The sequence below is a fragment of the Ursus maritimus genome, unplaced genomic scaffold (genome assembly GCF_017311325.1).
Source record: "Ursus maritimus isolate PB19 unplaced genomic scaffold, ASM1731132v1 scaffold_15, whole genome shotgun sequence".
In the NCBI taxonomy this organism is placed as follows: Eukaryota; Metazoa; Chordata; class Mammalia; order Carnivora; family Ursidae; genus Ursus; species Ursus maritimus.
In genome coordinates, this window is record NW_024423897.1 from 18,995,489 (window position 1) to 19,018,074 (window position 22,586).

General features: G+C 47.7%; 1 protein-coding gene, 2 long non-coding RNA genes and 1 other non-coding gene across 5 annotated transcripts in view; 2 read left to right on the forward strand and 2 right to left on the reverse strand.

Annotated features, from left to right (window-relative positions):
* Nucleotides 1–2,468, reverse strand: part of LARP1 (La ribonucleoprotein 1, translational regulator) — a 55,799-nt gene extending 53,331 nt beyond the window's left edge. Inside the window, exon 1 of the mRNA XM_040630380.1 lies at nt 1,913–2,468. Within this exon, the coding sequence (XP_040486314.1) occupies nt 1,913–2,354 (442 nt within the window). The 5' untranslated portion in view covers nt 2,355–2,468. The remainder of the gene's footprint in view (nt 1–1,912) is intronic.
* LOC121102755 lies at nt 67–7,320 on the forward strand. 2 transcript variants are annotated; one of them, XR_005834844.1, is made up of 3 exons: nt 67–146; nt 5,862–6,072; nt 7,028–7,320. It is a non-coding gene; the product is annotated as an uncharacterized LOC121102755 (long non-coding RNA). The 2 variants fall into 2 exon arrangements; XR_005834845.1 differs by having other exon boundaries at nt 7,045–7,320.
* Nucleotides 7,321–13,583: 6,263 nt separating this feature from the next.
* LOC103664559 overlaps nt 13,584–22,586 on the reverse strand; it is a 31,518-nt gene continuing 22,515 nt past the window's right edge. Inside the window, exon 3 of the long non-coding RNA XR_005834843.1 lies at nt 13,584–13,865. This is a non-coding gene — a long non-coding RNA (uncharacterized LOC103664559). The remainder of the gene's footprint in view (nt 13,866–22,586) is intronic.
* On the forward strand, nt 19,005–19,077 carry TRNAE-CUC. Its single transcript has one exon. It is a non-coding gene; the product is annotated as a tRNA-Glu (tRNA).

The window sequence follows — 22,586 nt, forward strand, 5'->3', positions numbered from 1 at the left end:
ACGATCAATAACCCCAGTGACGCACCCTATCAAGGGCCCCTGCACTTGCACAAAATGCTAGCTCAGGCACCCAATACCACCTGATGTCATGGCTGATTTAAAACCCACAAGGCAGGTTCACCATTAGCTAAGAAGCAGCAACCAGGGTGAGTAGCCCCATTTAAACTTCTGAGGAGTGCTCTCTCGTGGGGATGATTATACCCCTTTGAGTTTAAAGAGGAGGGGAAGGACCAAAGAGTGTCTTAAAGTTGCTTTCCCTCCCTCTGTGGGTGGATCAGGAGGGATATGCAAGAAAATGGAGGTTTCAGCACTGCCCTTTGCATAAGAGGGTTCTGGAAGGGAAAGAGGGAGAGAGGGCAGAAGGAAGAGAACACGGTTTGAGGTATTATTAGTAAACCCCAAATGTCCCCTCCTCCGAATGAAGCAACCTTAAAAGAAATAAAAAATTGCAACATGCTATTTTCAGAATTGGCTGTCCTGGTTTCCCTAGGACTACGAATGATTCTAATCCCTCGAATGTGAAGGCATTAAGCTCCCTCTTCAACTTTCCCCATTTTGATGGTTTAAACCAGTCAGCCTCAACCAGCGACTGCAGAAGGGGAGGAGTTTTGCAAAATGATCCACTTCTAAAGGACCCAAAACAGAGCCGCTGTGCCTCTACGCGCCGGCAAAGGGAGGCGGCAGGGCGCGCCCCCCACCCAACCGCCGATCTAGTCTCGGCAAAGAGACCGAGACGAGCCTCCATATTCTTCACCGCCTTCCCCCCACGCTCACACGGCCCCGCTGGGATCGCCCAAGGGACCGGGTCCACAGGACCGAAAATCCGAGCAGGGAGAGGGAGGGCGCGAGGAGCGCCGGCCGGCGGTCACATGCCGCTCCCCGCGCGGGGAGGGACCACGTTGTCCCGGCTGCGGAGGAATGCCGGGAAGGGGGGCCGCGCACTCACACTCGCGCACACGCACACTCCCGGCCGCGCCGCGCCGCCGGCCCGCACCCGCCTTCCACCCCCAGCACGGCGGCGGGCGCCGAACGCACAGGCCCAGCGGCCGCGAGCAGCCCGCGGGCCGGCGGCGCGGCGCATGGCGCCCAACTGTCACCCGCCCGCCCAGCCCGGCCACTCCCTCCCCCGCCGCCACACGCCCCTCGTGTCGCCGCATGCCCCCTTCCTCGCCTCACATTTTCCGCCAACCCCTAATTGGATCCCCGCACACTCGCCATCCGGCTCCCTCTCGAGGCGGAAGGTGCCCAGGATCGGAAAGGGAAACCACCGAATTCAATGACACGTTGGGTTTCCTCTTCTCATCATTCTCCCCGTAACCGACCCCTCAACCCGTCGCCAATGGCGATTCTACCCCCTAATATCATCTACCAGAGAACAAAACTTGTTAACTTTTAAAGCCCGAATCCGTGTGGTCGGTATGAACTCATCACCGGGCGCTTCGCTGCCCATGACATATGCTCATTAAACATTTACAACATGGGGACGATCGCAACGCTACCAAAACGGGGAACGTGGGGCGGGGTGGGAAGAGGGGCTTCCCGAGAAGGGGTTAGGCTAGAAACCGTCTTCGACACCAACACGCGGGAGGGGGGGTGGGCCCTTTTCACCGAAACCAGCGCCCACCCTCTCCTGGCGAGGTAGGCCCGGACCACGCCGTTGCCCACTAACCGCTGAGGCCCAGGCGGTGGCCGTGGGCTCCCGGGGGCTGGGCCCTCCGGCAGGGGCGGCTTCCCGAGTGTGTGAGGGAGGGCACGGCGACCCAAATTAACCAGAAGGCAATTAAAAAAAAAAAAAAATCCCGAGTCACCACGACCAGTGGCGGACCCCCGGGCCCTGAAGGCCGCGGGGGAGGGGACGCCCAAGTCCCCGGAAGAGGTCCCCGGACCCAGGAGAGCAAGCAGGGAGACCTACCTGGAGGGGACTGTCCGTTCACCGTGGCCAGGACCGGCGGCAGCGCGTTCTTAGTCCACGGGTTCACCTTGGGCGGAGGGGCCTCCACGAAGTCACGGCGCCCGGCGCCCGCGGCTCCAGCCGCTCCTCCGCCAGCGCCCGGCTCACCGCCGCCGCCCTCCTCCCCGTCGCTGACCGCCAGGCCCTCGGCGCCCGGCGGCTGCGGCGGCCGCGGGCTCTCGCGCTCCAGCTGCCCGGTGCCTTCCTTGTGTGGCTTGGCGCAGGGCGGCCGAGGTCTCCGGGCGCCGCCGTCCGGCTCCCCCCCTCCGACGTCGTTCGCCCCGGGTTCGCCCTTGCCCTCGGGCGGCGGCGGCGGCGGCTTCTTCCTCACTAGACCCCCGTGCTCTTCGGCCTGCAAGAGGGGGGCGCCCCCCGGCAGCAGCGGCTCCACCTGAGTGGCCATCTGCGCGCCCGCCCCCCCGGAGAAGCCGGGCGCGCCCGAGGCTGCCTCCCCCGCCTCGAACTTGGCTTTCAGGGCACCCGCGACGCCTTCCTCAGGGGCGCTGGGCCCCAGTCCCTGCGGAGAAGGGTCGGGGTTCACGCTAGGCGCGGCCCCCCTCGCGGTCGGATGCAGCCGCCGTAGATCCGAGGCCCGCTGGCGGGGCGGGGGGGGTAGGAAGGCCCCCCACTCTGCGGTCCAGGCCTCCTCGGCGCGCGTCCCCCCCCCGCCCGTTCCTCGCAAGGCGCCCCCACCCCGAGCCTGGCAGGCTTCTCGTCCCGTCCCTCCCTCCCCCCCGCCGCCGGGGCGGCCCGGGCTTCCCGGCTCGGGGGCTGCAGCAATATGGACGGACGGGGGAGAGGCGCGGCGAGCCGAGGCGACCACGCGATCCGCGGCAGGCGGCGGGCGGGCGCGCGCCTCGCGACGCGGCGGGCGAGGGGAGGGGACGGCGCAGCGGGGACGCGCCCGCCGAGGCCGGCCCTTGGCGGGGGGCGGGCGGGCGAAGGCGGCGGGAGCGCGCGCGCACGGCCTCGCGGCCCCGCCCCTCGCCCCGCCTCTCGCCTCTGATTCCTCGGAGCACCTCCCGGACTGGGGGGTGAGGGGTGCTCTGACCGGACGGGGGCGAGCACGTGCCTGATGCAATTCGGGAGGGAGGGCAGTGAGGGGGGCAGGAGAGATGGGTGGGTGAAGAGGGGGAGGTGTCTTAAAGGGCCAGCGCGTCAGGGCGTCCGCAGGTGGAGCACATGGAACGGGCCACGCGGCCGACCGGGCCTGCTCGCGCTCTTTAGGTTGGGTGCGCCAAATTCGGGAGGAGTCCTTAATGTCATCCCTGATTTACAGGGTGAAGGAGAGGGGTGCCCATTCACCTCGAGGACGCGCCGATGCTGCCGGCTCCCTGTCGCCCCATGGGCCTGGCTCGTCTGGGCGCCGCCTGGGTGACCTTGGGCGAGCCGCCCTCACCTCCGCGGGCCGTGCTCGGCTCCTCCCCGCGGGCCCCGGCCAGGACACTGCCCGGGGTTGGGTTCGACGCCCGGCCCGAAAGCAGGCCCTTAACCCTTGGGGACAAGGGTGCCTACAAAGTGGGAACGGAATTACCAACAGCCCCCCACCCGGCCAAGCCGCCCGAAACCGAGTGTTTATAGGCAGGAAATGTTTTTTCTTTGAAGTGCATTTCGTTTTTTCTAAAGAATTGCTTTGGGCGGCTTTAAACAGACGCCTGATTGGGACTCAGAGATCCGAGATTTTATCCTGGCGCTGGCCTTGCCCCTGCCCCGGCCCCTTAACAACTCTGCAGCAGTCTGTCTGGGATGGGACCTAGAAACCTGCATATCTAAGACACCCCCTTGGGTGATTACTGATCAGCCTGGTCCTACACTTCACTTGGAGAATTCCTGGCCTCCCTGAGGGGCTGTGATCCCACCTGCTCAAGACACAACAGCCTGGGATGTTGACCATCTCCAAAGCAAGAACTAGAACACACGACCTGCTGGATATGGAAGGAGGCTTATTGAATAGCAACTGCCCCAGGGGAGTTGGTTGTAGGGTGGTTGTAACCATGACTACTGGGGAGAGGCACTGTTGGGGACAGCCCAGCAATCTGATGTCTAGTCCCAGCTCTTCCCTAACTTGCAACTCAGCCTCTGCACCTTGGTCAGCATTCCACTCTTCCCTGAGTACCCTTTCCTGGTGGTGAAATGGGGGTAAATGATGCCTGACTTGCTTCTACCCTCTCAGCTTTTGTGAGACAATGTTAGCCAAAGTGCTGTGTAAATTATAGAGACTGAGGCCAGTGCTTCAAAAGAAGTACCAAGAAAGGTAATGATTACAGGAATCTCAATGAATTAAAGCAGGATTCTTCATAATTGCATTATATATGCCCTTAATCGGAAGGCAAATTATTGTACCTTGCCACTCAAATGCACTATTTTTTATCATACTTACTAATAAGTATTTCCTGAAGAGGTAATTCACACTGGACCCTCTCCAAACTTTGTTAATAGGGGACATTATGGTCATTGTTGGTCATTCTGTTCTGTATTCCTGAAACTGGAGGTAGAAGGTAGAGGTGCCCCCATGCAACTTGTGAGGGGACCAGGACGCTGTGGACGAGTAACCTGTTCACACTACCCAGCAATCCATCTGAGCTGAACAAGCACCTCCAAGCTTGCTGTTTGGAGGCTGGAGGGGCACTGGGATCTGCACAGCCTGGGCCTGCTCTGTCCCAGAAAGGGGCTCCTAAACACCAGTGTGCCATTTTACAGATGGGCAAACTGGGGCCAGAGACAGTAAAATAAAAGACTACATCTTAAACTGAGGCTGTTAGAGCTGGAAAAAGGAATCTTAACAATTACTCAATTTCCTTGTTTTGCAGATGAGGACACTGAGGTTCATTGAAGTGAAGTTACTTAACCAAGGTCACACAGCTAGTTCAGGGCAGAGCCAGGTCTCACACCTCAATTTCTTGATCCTAAATCCAGTAGCTTTTTCTACATAAAATGACAGAATTGGGATTTGAGTTCAGGTCTCTAAACTTCCTGACCCACTGTGGCATTCTATATTCCGTTCTAAATATTAATAATGACCAAAACCAGTTAAGAGTAGCTACTTTTATTGAGTAGCTACTATATGCTAGGTTCTATGAGAAATACTTGACATTCATTATCTCATTTAATTCTCACAATAACCCAATGAGATAGGTATTAATTCTTACCACAAATATCTATTGAGTCCTTACTGTGTGGCTGGCATGGCGAGGCCCTGTGGCTGCACTCTTCAATCACAAAAGGTCACTAAAGTTCAGAAAAGAAAATAAAGTGGGTTCGGGTGCCTGGGTGGTACAGTCGGTTAAGCATCCGTCCCTTGGTTTTGGCTCGGGTAGTGATCTCAGGGTCCTCCTACTCAGCATGGAGTCTGCTTGAGATTCTCTCTTCTCCCTCTCCCCCTCCCGCTGGTGCTCTCTCTCTCTCTCTAAAATAAATAAATAAATCTTTTAAAAAGACAGTAAGGTGAGTGCCTGAGGTCATAGGCAGTTGCTAAAAATTGGAGTGACCTGTTTAGGGCAGTGTAACTTCCCAGGCCTTGTTCTTACCCACACCACACTGTAAGGCCTCCCTCTCTTCCTCCCATTGCCAAATCCACAAGTAATTATGGAGAAACCATCGCATACACGGGCCTGGGAAAGATGCTAAAAATGTTGAATCTTGTCTCCCTAGAAGGTAAACCCCAATTGGGGGGGGGGGAGCAAGTAATTAAGCAATATGTGACCCCAGGCTAAAAAAGAGGTAAGACAAGATTTGCTTTGGGCAGTAAGTGACAAGGTTTAAACTAACCCGAGTGGAGCCCAGGGCTTCAATACACATGTGCTTAAAAACACAGAGACACAGAGCGAGAAAATCAAACTTAAAAAATAAAAATTGTCAAGTGGGTCCAAATACCTACTTGTATCTAATTACGTGCTCTGTTTGCCCCCAGTGCTGATAAACTTCCTGAAGAGAGACAGAGGAAGCCACCCCAGGGACTGAGGGACCCTGGAGAGCCGGGAGACCCGCTTGATAGGCTGCAGCCCATCTCCCTCCAACTGAATGACTTTGTGCAGCCTCTCTGCCTTCCTGGGCTTCCATTTCTCCATCCACAAAATGGGAAGCATAGTACCTGCTGCCTAGGTGGCTTATGGATGTGAAAGGTACAGTTTCCACGAAACTTCATTCTTTTGTGGGGAGCATAGGTAAAAGGTGGTATGGAGGTTCCTCCAGTTATCTGTATTAGGAAAAAAATTTTAATACACGTAGGTGTATAGTTTTACTCCTCTTTCAGTTGATTTTCCAAAGGAACTCGTGTTTCTGGAAGAACTTGGGCTGTGTAACTTATCTGTTGATATCAGGGGCTCCTGGGGAGGAGGCTCTAGGCAGACACGAGGAGTGGGTGGGGTCAGCAAGGGAGGGGCCTTGGCCAATACAAACTGTGCCAGCTGGGGAGTGTTATTCCAAACTCTGAAAACTCTTGGGTTCTTTGGCACATGCCAAGAAATTTATTTCAGTTCGTGGGAGGAGGCTTAGCCTAAACCTCTTCTTGTGAAGTTAGTGCAAACAGCAGTTCAGTGGGATGGGGGAGTACTGATTGTCCTCCTAAGACCTGGTTAACCCCCAGAGCAACACTTTTGTGTAAGTATGATTATCCCCATTTTACAGATGAGGAAGTAGGCTCAGAGGCAGCCCAGCCTCCCCAGGGGGTTAAGAAAAGAGGGGAATGAGTTTGTAATGAAGGTGGTTGGACAGAGAATTTAACTTCTAACACATTGACCATTTTGAATGGTGAATACCGACCTCATACCAGCCTCATCCGAGCCTCTTTCTCTTTGGTACTACCCTCTTCCCCCGGCCCTGCTCCCCTCCCCGGTATGCCTGCACTTCTCTAATGGTCTCATGATGAGCTTGCCCACCAACTTCTCCCCGCTGCCAGGAAGCCTACCACACTGCCTGAGCCAGTTCTCTGACTCTTTCCTGGACTTTGATGAGCCCTGCCTCTGCTTAAAATCTCCCTACTCACACCCCTCCCTGTCCTGCCTCCTCTACCACACCCCATATTCCAGCAGCAGGGGACCACTCACTGTTTCTTTCCTTCGACAAATATTTATGAAGCATCCACGATGTGCCAGGTACTGCCCAGGCCCTGGACTTAAGACTAGTGAGCAAGACACACAAGTTTCCTGCCTTTGGGAAGCTCCCGGTCTCACCCTGTGGGCGCCATGCTTTCCTGCCTCAACTCATGGAATTCCTCTCACTGTGACGTTCCTGTTCAGAGCGAGGTCCTAAGTGTGAATCCCAGCTTGATCATCTGGTGACTTTGAGCAAGTATTTAACCTCTCTCTAAGCCTCAGTTTCCCCATCTGTAAATTGGAGATGATTAAATAAAGTACTTATCTCGTAGAGCTTTAGTGATCTTTAAAGGAGATAATGTGTATAATTTAATAGCACCATGCCTGCACATAGTATGTGGTAAGTAACTAGTACCTTTCACTATATGTATTATTGCCAGTAATGTCATTCCATTTCCACTTGTCCAGAGTCCTACTTGTCCTTCAAGGCTCAGCACAAAATGCCAACTTCTTCACGAAATCTTATTTAATTTCCACAGCTAGAATAGATTTCTCCCCACTCTTAACTCCTAGTGGCAATTTCCCTAAAGTATATGGTGTTTTTTACTTTCTTTCTGACCTCAATTATGGTTACTTATGAGTATGCTTTAACCTCCATCTAGATTATAAGGTTTCTTGAAGGTAGGGACTGCACCCCATTCTTCTTAGTGTCCCTTCTTGCACTCACCAGTGGTGCTTTCCACACAGCAGGCCCTCAGTGTATTTTCTGGACCAAAAAATGGATGAATAAATGAATGAATGAATGACTACAGGATCACTCCTGATCACATCAATGTTCTGGTAGCTAGAGTGACACTGTCAAGGGCCAACTGCTAAATTTTATATGTACTTAATATATATAGTATATAATAAACATATTAATTATACATAACTAAATTATGTACTTTTCAGTGATAAAATATGAAAATAAAAGGTGCTAACTTTAACAAACAGAAAATAGTTTAAGTCTAGCAAAGCAAAACCCGTGTATAAGCCCATAGCCCATTGCCCCATAGGGGCAATCACTGGCAACACGTTGGTGTATTTTCTTCTAGTCTTTTACATAATTGAGATCATATTGCACATTCAGCAGTTTTCTTTTTTGTTTCCCCACCTTAACACTGTGTTATGAGCACTGACTCCACATCATGGCAAATTCCCTTCACAGTTAGTTGTGTCATCTATTGAGCACCTATGGTTTGCCTTACTTCACAGCTGCCCACCTTCTGTTTGTGCTACACTGCATTTCCCAAAGGGCTTTCATGGAGAAGGACAGACGTGATTGTCCCCAGTTGGCAGCTGAAGAATGGAGGCTCACAAAAGTTCAGTTCATTGCTCCAGAATGCCGGGGCAACAGAATCAGGATAAGAACCCAGGTCACACACACCCCCCCAATACCAGACCCCTCCACCACCCCACAGGAGACACAGCACACTTTGAAATGCAAACCCCCTGTGCCACCAGTCAAACAAACTCAGACAACCACGTTCAATCATTCCAGGGTCTGGAAACATCCAAGGTCACGGAGAGAGGTAGAAATTAGCAGCCAAAACGAAGGCAGAATGCAATTTTGCTAGCAACATGACCGTGATCAGTCACAAGTACTGAGCTCTCAGAACAGAAGGGCCCTGACCTAGGGATTAGAGTGGAAACAGTAAAGGACAAGACACGTTCTCTGTCCCAGGGAACAAAACTCCCTACACGAGCAGTGTTCTCGCCACAGACCACTTGCCTGTCCTTTACCTATAGCACAGGAAACAAAGGGTAAAGGGTTTGAGGTCAAAAGAGTTAGGTTCACACACTGAGATACCACCTTACGCCAGTTAGAATGGCAAAAATAGACAAGGCAAGAAACAACAATTGTTGGAGAGGATGTGGAGAAAGGGGATCCCTCCTACATTGTTGGTGGGAATGCAAGTTGGTACAGCCACTCTGGAAAACAGTGTGGAGGTCCCTTAAAAAGTTAAAAATTGAGCTACCCTATGATCCAGCCATTGCACTACTGGGTATTTACCCCAAAGATACAGACGTAGTGAAGAGAAGGGCCATATGCACCCCAATGTTCATAGCAGCAATGTCCACAATAGCTAAATCGTGGAAGGAGCCGAGATGCCCTTCAACAGATGACTGGATTAAGAAGTTGTGGTCCATATATACAATGGAATATTACTCAGCTATCAGAAAGAACGAGTTCTCAACATTTGCTACAACATGGACAGCACTGGAGGAGATAATGCTAAGTGAAATAAGTCAAGCAGAGAAAGACAACTATCATATGATTTCTCTCATCTATGGAACATAAGAACTAGGATGATCAGTAGGGGAAGAAAGGGATAAAGAAAGGGGGGTAATCAGACCTTACATCGGAAACCGGGGACGTACTGTATGGTGACTAACATAATATAATAAAAAATCATTAAAAAAAAAAAAAAGAGTTAGGTTCAGATACAGGTTTGCCTACTTCCTAGCTGTGTAATGTTAGGCAAGTTACTTCACTTCTCTGAGCTTTACCGTCTCCATCTATAAAATGGTGAAAGGAAAATACTTGCCTGAGAAAATTCATTATGCCTTAGAGAAAGTTCCTTCGCCTCTCTCTGTGTGGGTTTTCTCATCTGTAAAGTGGAGACGATAAGAGCACTGACCTTTAGGGTTATTGCGAGGATTAACTGAGTAAATACATGCTAAGTGCTTAGAACAGTGCCTGACAAATAGTACACACGGAATAAACGTTTGCTGTTATTATCACTGGCGCAGAATCAAGAGAAACCCTCTTCGAATCCCACACACAAAACGCAGAACAAGTGTTATCCTAATCTATAGGTGAGGAAACCAACTCTCAGAAAGATGAGGTGTTTCTCTGGAGCCCTGCTGCTAGTGGATAGCAGCTCCAGGACCTCTACAGATTCCGAATGCAGTGCCTTCCCTCTCCAGATCATATTCTTTTTTTTTTTTTTTTTTAAGATTTTATTTATTTATCTGACAGAGATAGAGACAGCCAGCGAGAGGGGGAACACAAGCAGGGGGAGTGGGAGAGGAAGAAGCAAGCTCATAGCGGAGGAGCCTGATGTGGGGCTCGATCCCATAACGCCGGGATCACGCCGAGCCGAAGGCAGACGCTTAACCGCTGTGCCACCCAGGCGCCCCTCCAGATCATATTCTAGCCTTTGCAAGCTGTCAGCCTTCTGGCCAATTTTAGCCCACAGGCATGTTTTGTTTGGCCCACACAGTATTTTTTTTTAATTGAATTTCACTGTGATTAGATGGGCCCACACACACTAGTGAGCGTCAGGCCTAACCCCTCCTCTGCTGTGTTACTCCCAACCAAGCAGCCAAGCGTCCTCATTTAGGTCCTTGCATAGGCTCATACAGTGCCGGTCACTAAACACATGGTATAGACAAGTTCTGGAGACTAAAGATGAGGCAAAGAGGAGCACAGGCCAGAGGGACAGGGAAGAGGTAGTAAAGGAAGCCTTCCTACAGGTGGCTGTACGTGCGTGAAAACTTAAAATTAGGGAGTGGGCTTTGTCCAGAATGGAAGGGAGGGTATGGACAGGTTGCTTTAGCATTTGGTGACCTCCAGGGATATTGATGAGTTTCCTTGCCAGCACCTTCCCCAGGCCTTTCCCTTGGTAGAGAAGAGAAAAGAAATAAGCTGCCCTTTATTTCAGATGCGGCCATGTGACTCAGGAGGTCCAGAGTCAACACGCATTGTCAGTGTTTGTTGATTGAGTAATTAATCTGTGTCATCATCCATGAGTACTCAGCACTGTGCAAGGCACCTGAAGAGAGAGGTGATCACATGAGCTGAAGTATGAACTAGGACCCCTGCCCTCAGTGGTAATAGCAAGATAATAAGGATAATGGCAGGGTCTGTAGTCAGGGGTTTTTTTTGTTGTGCATTTCCCAGGGTGTATTCTCCAGAATGTGAGTAGATACTCTACCAGGATGGGATCTGTCACCAAACCATCTGGGAAGACATTGGGTTTAACCAATGTTAAATAAATGTTGTGTTGTGGGATAGCCCCGGGCCTTACCATTCATGGTGAATCTCTCAGAAAGACAGCATTCCCCAAACTCATGCGATACAGAGCAAATCTGAGCTGGGTATTTGTGGAACCCCCTTTGAGAAACACTGACTCCCTTTCTGCTGGGGTGGTATCAGACAAAGGGATGTAGGAAGACGTCTGCCTCCCAGCTCTGGCTCTGCTGCTACTTTCTACGGAACCTAGAAAAGTCTCTTTTCTTCTCTGGACTTTACTTTCCCATTAAAAAAAGAAAAAAAGTCTGAATGCTCTGGAAGTTTCTTCCCATTATAGCAGTCTTGATAGCAGTTCTAATACTTCATACCTCTCTGACAAAGAGGATGAGTGCTGGTCACAGGAATGGGTGGGCAAAGGCCATGACAAGCTGATGAAGCTGCCTGACTACATGTCCCAGCAACCGTCACTGGATCAGAGAGGTTTGCCAATTTCCACAGGGTTCCACAGCACTTGAGTTTCTAGATCTGCGACACATGGTAGGAAGAGAGAACCTCCAATAATGCGAGTGGCCTAATTACTTAATGTGGATGAAGTGCATAGAGATCACTAGATACAGACGAGGAATAGCCAGGCTCATTTTGTGTGAGTAGCACCGCCGGATGTGTTTTCTGCCAGCCTCCAGGGTGATGGTGGCTCCCAGGGGGCCCTCAACCACGAAAAGCAGGAAATGTTCGGCATGCCTGCCACAACCCTGCAAAAGACCCTCCAGCGACTCCACCGTGACAGGAATAAACTCCAGACCCGTCACCTCAGCCCGCAAGCCCCATGTGCTCCAGACTCCACCCACCTCTGATTCCTCCCCTCTCGCCTCTACTCTGCCCTTGCCCTGTGCCAGCTTCTCAAACACATGGCGCTCTCCCCAGCCTGGGGGCTCTCGGGCATAGTTCTCACGGCCTAGAACACACAGCCCTCAACACACACACACACACACACACACACACACCATGCACTTCCCATCCTTCAAGCCTCAGCTTAAGCTGCCCCCCTTCTCCGAGAGACCTCCCTTGATCAACTTGGCTGAAGTACTCCATGTTCTTCATACCACAGATCACAATCTCTGACTTTAGGTGCTTACCTCCTTTTGCACATTTTCTCCAATAATGTATAAATTCCATGGGACAGGAGCTTTTGGCTATTCCGTTCGCTCTTAATTCCCAGTCCCAAGCAGAGTGCTTCACACGGTAGGCACTTAATGTTGGGTTGAACAAATGCTGTGTGGCCTCTGGCAAGTTGCTTCCCCTCTCTGGGCCTCTGTCTCCCCACGTGTGAAAAGCAGTGTTTGAATGAGGTGCTGCTGAGAGCCTCTGCAGCTCTGACTGTGGTTCTGTGACTAATATCTGGGCCCCGGGCCCAGGAGCGAGCCTGGTATGTTGCACTGCCACGGCACTGCACACAGCTCACTGATTTACTCAGGCGGCAGATACCCTGTAATTTCATGTTCCGCTGTCCCTCCTCCCCAGTCCCTGGGCTGGGAACCATGCTGTCAGATTTCCAGGGTGATCCGTGCACAACCAAGTGGGAGACGATGTTCAGTGTGGAAGCTCAAAGGCCAAGAAGACTTGTCACTGTCCTAATAGGAAAGACTGGACTCTGGGAGTGTTCAACAAATCCTATAATCTCTGGTTAGAAGGGACCCCCCGGGACGCTTGGCCTGGCTGTCTGCCCTAAACGTAACCGCCCTCTAAACCTTGCTCAGTAGTGACCACGATCACCTGGATTCCACTTGGAGTGCTGGGAACAGGGGCCTCGCTGACTCTCAGGGGTGCTCATCTCACCAATGAACAGGTTCAGGAACCCCTTTCAGCAGCATGGTGGAAGTGAGGCAGGGTAGCATAGGGGCAAAAAGTCTGGGCTCTGAGTGGCCTGGGCAGAATCCCAGCTCTGGAACCTACTTGCTGTGTGAGCTTGAGCAAGCCACGAACCGTCTCTGTGCCTCCATTCATCTTCTGCAAAACAGGGAGAACCCTCGGGCTGTTGGGAAAATTATAAGCATTAACACCTAGTGTGAAGGCAATAAATGTCTGTTTCTGTTAACTGCTACCTGTGAGTGTTCCCTTGTTATTATTGTTTTTAGATCTTCTTGGACTCTGTTCTTGGGGTTGGTGGATTTGTTTGCATAAGAGACAGTGGGACGCAGCCCAAACACACAGGGCTGGGAATCCAGAGGGGTGGGCTTGCTAGTGACTATGAGAATATTCATTGTATTGTTCAGGCTTCAGGACCTCACCTGAAAAAAGGAAAAAGAATAATCCCTGTCCTGCTTCCTGTTGTAGAACTGATGTATAGATCAAATGAAAAATAAACAAGAAGGCTTTGGGACGTGAAAAAATGCTCTACGGATGTGAGAGATTTATCTTATTTTGTTGGAGAGCCCTTTCCTCTTTTAGCAAGGCACATTAGCTCCCAAACAGCAAACTAGCTAAACTCAACCTATTTGGCAAACAGTGTATTTTTGATACTTGTTGTGAATTTGAAGCTAATCCCCTTCAGAATCTTCTTTCACTAATGCACTGAAGCAAACAAATTTGAGAAGGATTTATTTATAAGCATTTGGTACATTCCGACAGGATGCAGGGCTCAGTTTGGCTGACTTCTCAGATCTTTATTGTCATAATTATTATTTCTTCAGTTTCTCTTCTTTAGGAATCTGATTGAAGGATCCAGGTGGGGTGCACTCACTTTGCAAATGTAGGCAGGACACAGCAGCTCTGCATAATTTCAGGAAGTCTGGTGTGACCTCTGTTCAACACCTGTCATGTCATGTGGGCCTACACGGGGAAGTGGCCCCTGGAACCGGTCTTACTGGGCAAATCAGAAACAGAGGCTCAGAGAGGGGAAAGCACTTGCCCAAAGTCACACAGCTGGTTAAGGGCAGAGACTCGATCTGGTAACCAGGTCTCTTGACTCCAAATCCCATACTCTTTCCAACAGTTCTATGGAATCTTGCAATTTCTCTAAATCGGCTGATTGTGTATCAAAAGTTTATAATTCATGGGGGCTCACATTTGTCAAAACTCATTGAACTGGGTGGGGGTGCCTAGCTGGCATGGTAGGTGGAGCATGTGACTGTTGATCTTGGGGTTGTGGGTTCAGGCCCCACTTTGGGTGTAGGGATTACTTAGAAATAAAATCTTAAAAAAAAAAAAACAAACCAAAACCCTTATTGAACTGTACACTTAAAACCTGAACAGTATTTTGTGTTAAATTTAACTCAATTTTTAGAACCCATAAAATGGTGTGGCAGAGTCCTATTTCACGAGGGAGTTGGTGTCTAAGGCCAGCATTAAGGCAAAATGAAGCCCTTCGGAAGGCAGCACGCTAGAGCCAGCATGGTCTCTCAGCTGGTGTTTCTGCAAGCGTTGTAACAGCCCGCTGCTTCTTCAGAAGGTCCAGATTAGATGCTGGCTGCCATGTAGGGGGCAGGTTGTGAGAGAAAGAATGTATCTGTACGAAAGGGGGATATGTGGTGTGGTGAGAGGCCCAAGTGGAAACCAAGACTGCTAAGGGAATGTAGTTTTTGATATTGTACCCCCCCACACACACGCCCTCCCTGAGCAGGTGCTGGAGCAAGTGAACAGAGGGCCTGAAGCCGGGGACAAGGATCCGAGGGTTCCTGGGACCCAGCATGTGAGTTAAGTCAGGAGAATTTCTGGGCCTCTGGGCGGCAGGGCTGAGGGGAAGAGATTGGAGCAGGGCTGGAAAAAGCTGGCACAATGGAGAACGCCTCATTCGAGAAGTGAGGGCCATGGTGGGGAACCAGGGAAGGAGGAGGAGATAAACAGCTGGAGGACATCAAGGAGAGCGGAGTCGTTTGGAGGTAGCCTGGTTTTTGAGGAGAAAGCAAGTAGCCACGGCTGACCTGCTGCAGTGTGGGCAAACTAGTAAGTATCCTTTAGTAAGTCAACAGCCTAAAATGTGGAGTGATGGAAGTGGAGGAGGTGAATCCACAAAGCAGACTACGTTTAATCAGATTGGATCGGATACATTTCAGAACAGTTTGTTAGTTGTTTATATATAAAAAGGAAGATTCCAGGCTGCTCAGTGTCAACAGGGTTTGTTCTTTTGAGGATTTGAAACATTTTTCCTAGAGCTGTATTAAAATGATGCATTTGTTCACCTCACACCCCTTTGGAAGGCTACTATCAAAGAAGGAAGGAAGGAAGGAAGGAAGGAAGGAAGGAAGGAAGGAAGGAAGGACAGACGGACAAGTGTTGGTGAGGATGTGGAGAAACTGGAGCCCTTGGCGCACTGCTGATGGGAATACAAAATGGTGCGATTGCTATGGAAAACAGTATGTAGCTTTCTTGAAAAATTAAAAGTAGAGCTACTAAATGACCCAGCAATCCCACTTCTGGGTATTTATCCAAAGGAATTGAAAGCAGGGCGTCGAAGAGATATTTGTACACGCATGTCCATAGCAGCCATATTCAAAATGGCCATGAGGTGGCAACAACCCATGTGTCCAGCAATGGATGAATGGACACACAAACGTGGGGTTTACCTACAAAAGGATATTATTCAGCCTGAAAAAGGGAGGAAGCTCTGCCACATGGTTGAACCTTGAGGACCATCTGCTAAATGAAGTAAGCCAGTCACTGAACAACAGATAGGTACGATTCCACTTACACGAGGTATCTAACCTAGTCAAATTCAGGGGCACCTGGCTGGCTCAGTTGGTGGATCATAAGACTCTTGATCCCGGAGTCGTGAGTTTGAGCTCCATGTTGGGCATAAAGCTTACATTGAAAAAAATAATAACAGTCAAATTCGTAGAAACAGATAGAATGGTGGGTACCAGGGACTGGGGAAACAGGGAGGGGGAGTTGTTTCATGGGTATAGAGTTTCAGATTTGCAAGATGGGAAAGCTCTGGAGATCTCTTTTACGACGACGTAAATATACATAACACTACTGGACTATACACTTTAAAATGGTAAATTTTATGTCACACGTCTTTTATTACAACAAAGAAACAAGAAACCAGTACATTTGCCTGTAAACCTCCCTTTACTCACCGAAAAACTGCTGGTTATAAAACAGCCTGTTCAGTATGATCCTATTTTTGTCAAATGTCCCTTTCCATTCTAAGATATATTATTATCATTAGAATATACGCCAAATGATTAACAATGGCTACTTCTGAGTACTGATTTTGTTCTTTTTACCATCTGTATTTTCTAACTTTTTAAAAGGAAGCATTTAGTTTCTTACTCAGACAACAACCAAAATTTCATCCCATTCCAGCCCGTCTCTATGTCCACAAAATTTACATAAGCAAAACTCACATTCCTAAGTTTTATTGTATATTTAGTTAGAAATCACTGCTAATAATTTTAAGAAAACAATAGCAATAGTAGTATTTCCTATATAGGGCAAACTTAATCTGTGTTCAACACTTGGGCTTTTCATGAATCATACAATAACCCTTCAAAGTAGGTACCACTATTAAACCCATTCTGCCGATGAGGAAAGAGAGGTTAAGTAGCTGGTACAAACTCATTTATAAACATCAGGGCTGTGTGGAAACCCATAGCAGTCTGATCCCAGAGCCTGTGTTTCTGATAGCCTGCCTATTCTGCTAGACACTCACGATGTACTCACCTATCATCCTGTGCCTGGGTCCCTTCAGCAGTTATGTACATAAAATTTATGTGTTACTTACATTGTGCAGTCAACACCCCTACCACTCTCCTGATGGTCGTAGGACATTTGTTTCTCAGATAAGACAAAGGTCAACCTCCCTCCCGAAATCCCAAGCCACATTACATTCCAGATGGGCCCACAAAGAGCAAATGAATGAGCCAATCCTGGGGATTCTGAGTGGTTTGGGATTGTGCGACTGTACCCAGGACATTCACCTTACTCACATGGATACTAACTCCACTACCCACTACAAGCAAGCAGAACACACACCCACCTCCCAGGACCAACTTCAACCTGAGTGGAGGGCAACGGGCAGACAGGAAAGAAAGGCTGTCAAAGATGGTAACTGTAATGATATGATTTCAAAAGAATGATCATGATTATGTAATTAACACTTTGTATTCAAACATTTTCATCCCTGAGGATCTCTGAGAGTCTTACAGATTGTCTAAATATATATCACATACATTGTTGGAGACAAAAGCTATAGCTTTATTTTCTATTCATTTTAATTTTTTTAGAGAGAGAGAGTACAGGAGGGGAGGGGCAAAGGGAGAGAGAGAAACTTAAGACGACTCCATGCCCAGCATGGAGCCCAACATGGGGTTCAATCACACGACCATGAGATTATGACCTGAGCCAAAATCAAGAGTTGGATGCTTAACTGACTGAGCCATCCAGGCACCCCAAAGTCTATAGTTTTAGAAGATAATTAAAATTTCTTTGCCTTTGGAATTAAGAGAATTGCCTAAACTCAGGAACACTGAACATAGGGCTGGCAAGGATCTTGACAAGCAGTTTGTGGGGGAGGGGGGTGGGGGAATGGGATAGGCTGGTGATGGGTAGTAAGGAGGGCACGTATTGCATGGTGCACTGGGTGTTAAACGCAACTAATGAATCATTGAACTTTACATCAAAAACCAGGGATGTACTGTATGGTGACTAACATAATATAATAAAAAAATATTATTATAAAAAAAAAAAAAGAAATTTGGAGGGCCACCTGGGCGGCTCAGTCCATCGGGTGTCTGCCTTTGTCTCGGGTCGTGATCCCAGGGTCCTGGCTGGGATTAAGTCCCGAGTGGGGCTCCTTGCTCAGCAGGGAGCCTGCTTCTCCCTCTGCCTGCTGCTCCTCCTGCTTGTGCACTCTCTCTCTCTCTCTGCCTCTCTCTCTCTCTCACAGATAAAAAAATAAATAAGATCTTAAAAACAAAACAAAACAAAACAAAATTTGGTGATGGTTGCTCAACCTGTGAATGAATATACCAAAAACAAAACATTAAATTGTAAGCTTTAAAAAAAAAAAAGACAAATAAATATGTAATAAACATAATAGCAATTTCAAAATCCCTGCTCATGGTGGAAATTTTATTAATCAATCACAGCACCCTTTCTCACTAAGCCTGGACTTATCCTCAGACTCTTTCTCAACAGAGCACTCTAGGCAGCTACTACCACCTAATCAGAGTCAAACTCTATTTGCCATCCCGGAAATTGGTCCAGTCCCATCCCCCCCATGTGATAGGGGACTGGAGTTCAGAGAGGTAAATTAACTTGCTCAAAGTTACACAGCTGATAATGCAAAGCTGAGGTTTCCAAATTTTTGCTTTTTTCTTAATCTCCACCCCTGCCTTTTTGCTCTGTTCAGAATATACTTGGTAGATCATATGTTTTGCATCAGATTCTTCTTTCCAGAGCTGTTTAGAATGACCCTACCAGTGATCTGGAAGCGGCAGCAAGCCTATTGCTTAAAATCTTTGCATGTCGGGTGTTTTCGAGTTGAAAATGGAGACAGTCATCTGGATTCATATTCTTGCCTCTCTTACTGGCAAACTGGGGTGCTCTATTGAGAAATGTGAGCTGTTGCTGAAATTTCTATGACTGTAGGGAAAGGGTCAGATATTTTGAGAGCACCTTCTCTAGGTAAGGTACTGTGCGCCTACTGCAAAGTGGTTTTGCTCGAGTATAAAAATGAAGACAGACATTGGCTGGCTACAGTGATCTGGCCATGGTGAGGCCACTTGGAAGGAGGTGGCATTTGAGCAAGACTCTGGAGATGAAATGAACTGCATGTTTCTTTGACTGTAAAAGTAATATATGATCATTTCACAATTATTTGGAAAGACAGAATATTGAGAGGTAAAATCACTCCTATTTCCTTTACCCATAAGCTATGCCAACATTTTGTTTTATTTTTCTCTTCTAGTATCTTTTTACTCTGTGCATATTTTTTTCTCCTTTCTCATGGTTGTTCATCTATGTGTGTCATTTTATATTTTGATTTTTATAAAGTCTGGGCACCTGGCTGGCTCAGTTGGTAGAGCACGTGACTCTCGATCTCAAGGTCTTGAGTTCAAGCCCCACGTCAGGCATGGGAGCCTACTTGAAAAAAAAAAAAGAGCAGAATGATTTTTATAAAGTCTTTTTTTTTTTTTTTTAATGGAGCATGGAGCCCAATGAGGAGCTTGTACCCATGACCCTGAGATTAAGACCTGAGCTGAGATTAAGAATCAGATGTTTTACTGACTGAGCCACCCGGGCATCCCTTGATTTTTAAGTTTTAATATACGACGAGAGTGTTCCATAACCCATTAATTCTAAGAATAACCAACAGAAATGTGTACATACCGATGTTCACCCAAAGGCATGTGCAAGCAGCACTTTTCAAAACAGCCCCAAACTGGAAACCACCTGAATATCTATCAATAGAAGACATATAGAAATTGTGCTGTATTTCCTAAATTGAAAGGTATACAGTGATGAAAATAAACTATAGCTACACATAGCAACATGACGCATCTCACAAATATAATGTTGAGCAAAAGAAACCAGGCACAAAGGAGAACATGCTGTACGATCCAGTGATATAAAGTGCAAAACCAGGCAAAACTAACCATGATATAAGATGTCAGAACAACACGATGCCATGAGCGCTGGTGTTATACACAACTGACAAATTATTGAACTCTGCATCTGAAACTAATATGCACTAGAAGTTGGCTAATTGAATTCAAATTAACAAAAGATGTCAAAGCACTGTTTACTCGCGGGGGCATGGATAGGGACCATGGGGGGAGGCATCTGACTGTAGGTAACACCATATAAGCACTTGATGAAATGTATCAAGCTGTACATTTCTGACTCTGTGCTTTTCTACATACGGTCTACAAGTCAATAAAACATTAATTAGTTAAGTAGCTGTAGGTAAATACATCCATCAGGTAGAGAAGGCCAAGGATGTCACTCTGGGCAGAGGAAATAGCACAAAGAAAGGTGCAAATGTGGGAAGCAATCCAGCTGGCGTGCAACATTGGTATTGCAATATCTTGCCATAAACAAATAAATGACTGTAAAACTTGGGGATTAAAAACAATGACATTTATTTGCCCATAATTCTGCAAGTTGGCAGTTTGGGCGGGGCTTAGCTAGGTGGTGCTGTCTCCTCTAAGGTCACTCAAACGATTGTAGTCAGAGAGAGAGATTGGGACTAGCTAGCCTAAATTGGCCTGTGCTATTTACCCTTTTTGCCTGCTCTAGGATAATGAATCTGGGCCTTTTATAGATTTGTTTTCTTTGCCAGCTGGCAGGATGCTCACTCTTGCTGGTAGAGGGAGCTGGGGAGACATTAAAGTAAGAAAGTGTTTCCTTCCTGATTTTCGTGTGCCAGCTCACCAGCCTCCTGCGGTGCATGGCTTCTCCAGCATCAGGCTCTGGCAGTGCACAGTGGCCGGCAGCTCCTGGCAGCCAACAGCTTCCCCAGGAATCTCTCTTAGGTGATTTTGTAGCAAAGCGTCAAAGGTAAGACTTTTCCCTATGAATGGCTTTCCTAGAACATGAGAGGACACAATTCCAGCAACTTTCAGAGGATGACCTGGCATGGTACCACAGTGACCTCTCTGCCATTTAGAGGTCATAGCCATGTCCTCTGTGATGACATCTGGGTCTCAGCCCTGGGGGTGGGGTGGGGGAGGCTCTTCCTCAGGGGCTCTATGTCCAACCCAGGGATAGTGGCTGCTCCTGATATTTGCTATTCTTGTAATCTTTAGAGTTCTCTTTACTTCTGATTAGTCAGTCCCTTGTTACTTCAACCCCCTTTATAATGAAAAATTCCTTAAACTTTTCCTGTTCAACGTACTATTTGGTTTCTCTCTCCTGGTTGGACCTATCCCACATTCATCTGTCTGGTTATTGGTGCTGGCTATTGACTGTGCCTTTCTCTCCAAATGTCTCCAGCAGGATAGTCTTGATTTTTTTTTTTTAACATGGCAGCTGTGTCCCAAAAGATGAATGCTGAAAATGTAAGGCCTCTTGAGGCCAGGGCTCAGATGTCCCATAACATCAGGTTAACTGATATCTATCAGTCAAAATAAGCCATAGAGCAAGCCCAAATTTAAAAGGAAGAAAAATAAACTCTATCTCTTGATTGGAAAAGTGGCAAAGTCACATTGCAAATGGGCACGGGCACAGGAATGGTGGGAATGTTGCAGCCCTCATTGCAAACAATCTACCACATTCCAACAGCACCAGAAACAGCAGAATACTTCTTGAAAGTCTATTCCTTGACTCTGCTCCAGAGATGCTATATCCAAATACCCGGGGTGGGATTTGGGAGTCTAAAATTGTAACACTCCTCCTCTCTTCTTACCCCAGCCCAGGTGATCCATACCATAATCAAACTTGAGAACGATTAATCCATGCTCATGAAATATCCGTTCTCATTCATCACCTTGAAGATATTGTTCCATTGCCTTCTGGCTTTCATTATTTCTGTTGAGAACCTGTCAGTTTCATTATTGCTGCCTTCAAGATTTTCTCCTTATTTTTGATTTTCAGCAGTTATACCATAATAGGCCCTAGTTTAGTTTTCTCTTTATTTATTCTGTGTGGGGTTTTAAAGTGATTCTTAAATCTGTGGCTTCATGTCTTTCATCAGGTTTGGAAAATTAATATCCTAAAATATTGCTTCTAATATCACTTCATTTCTCTGAGTCTCTCTTCTCCTCTCTTCTTCCCCTCTCCTCTCCCTTCCCTCCTGTTCCTTTTTTTCTACCTCCCACTTTTGTTCCCACTCTCCCTTGGGACTTCAATTATACATAGTTAGACATTTTCACCATGTTCCATATGACTCTCTTCTTTATTATATGTGCTGTAGTCTGGGTACTTTCTGCTGACCTTTCAGTTCACTGGTTTTATCTTCAGCTGTGCTTAAGATACTGTAGTGTTATATCCGTCTGGTGACTGCTTAATTTCAGTTATTGTATTTCAGGCTTAGAATTTTCATTTGATCAAATTTTATTTGAATCTTCCTTGGTAGATTCTAGTTCTCTGCTGAAATTCTCCATCTTGTCAATTAACTTCTTGAATATATAAATCACACTTTAAAGTCCATATCTTTAAAAAAAAAAAAAAAAGTCCATATCTTATAATGCCAATATCTGGATCTTCTGTGGACCTACTTCTGTTGTCTATTTTTTCTTCTGGTTTTTAGCCATTTGGTTTGTCTACTAAGAGTTTTAATTTTTTTTTTCCTGAATGCTAGCTATTGTGTATGAAAAAAATTATAGGAAAATTTGAGACCCTAAATGGTATTATCTTCCTTCAGAGGAATTTTTACTTTTACTTTTGTTAAGCAAGAGTCTTATTAGTCTTATATGGGGCTGAATTGATTACACGCTGGTCTTCAGTTTTGTGGAGCTAGTCTATTTCTGATTTGCCTCTACTCCTAGGGTGGAACACTTTAGGGGTTCCATTTGAAAGCTTGGGGTGTCTTTTAGGGACACTCCTACTTGGTGGACCCTGAAATCCATTTTTTATATCTTAGCTTTATGACACCTTCAGATGTTTAGCTTCTGCTTAGCTTCTTAGTCAGCTCTTGAGAAAC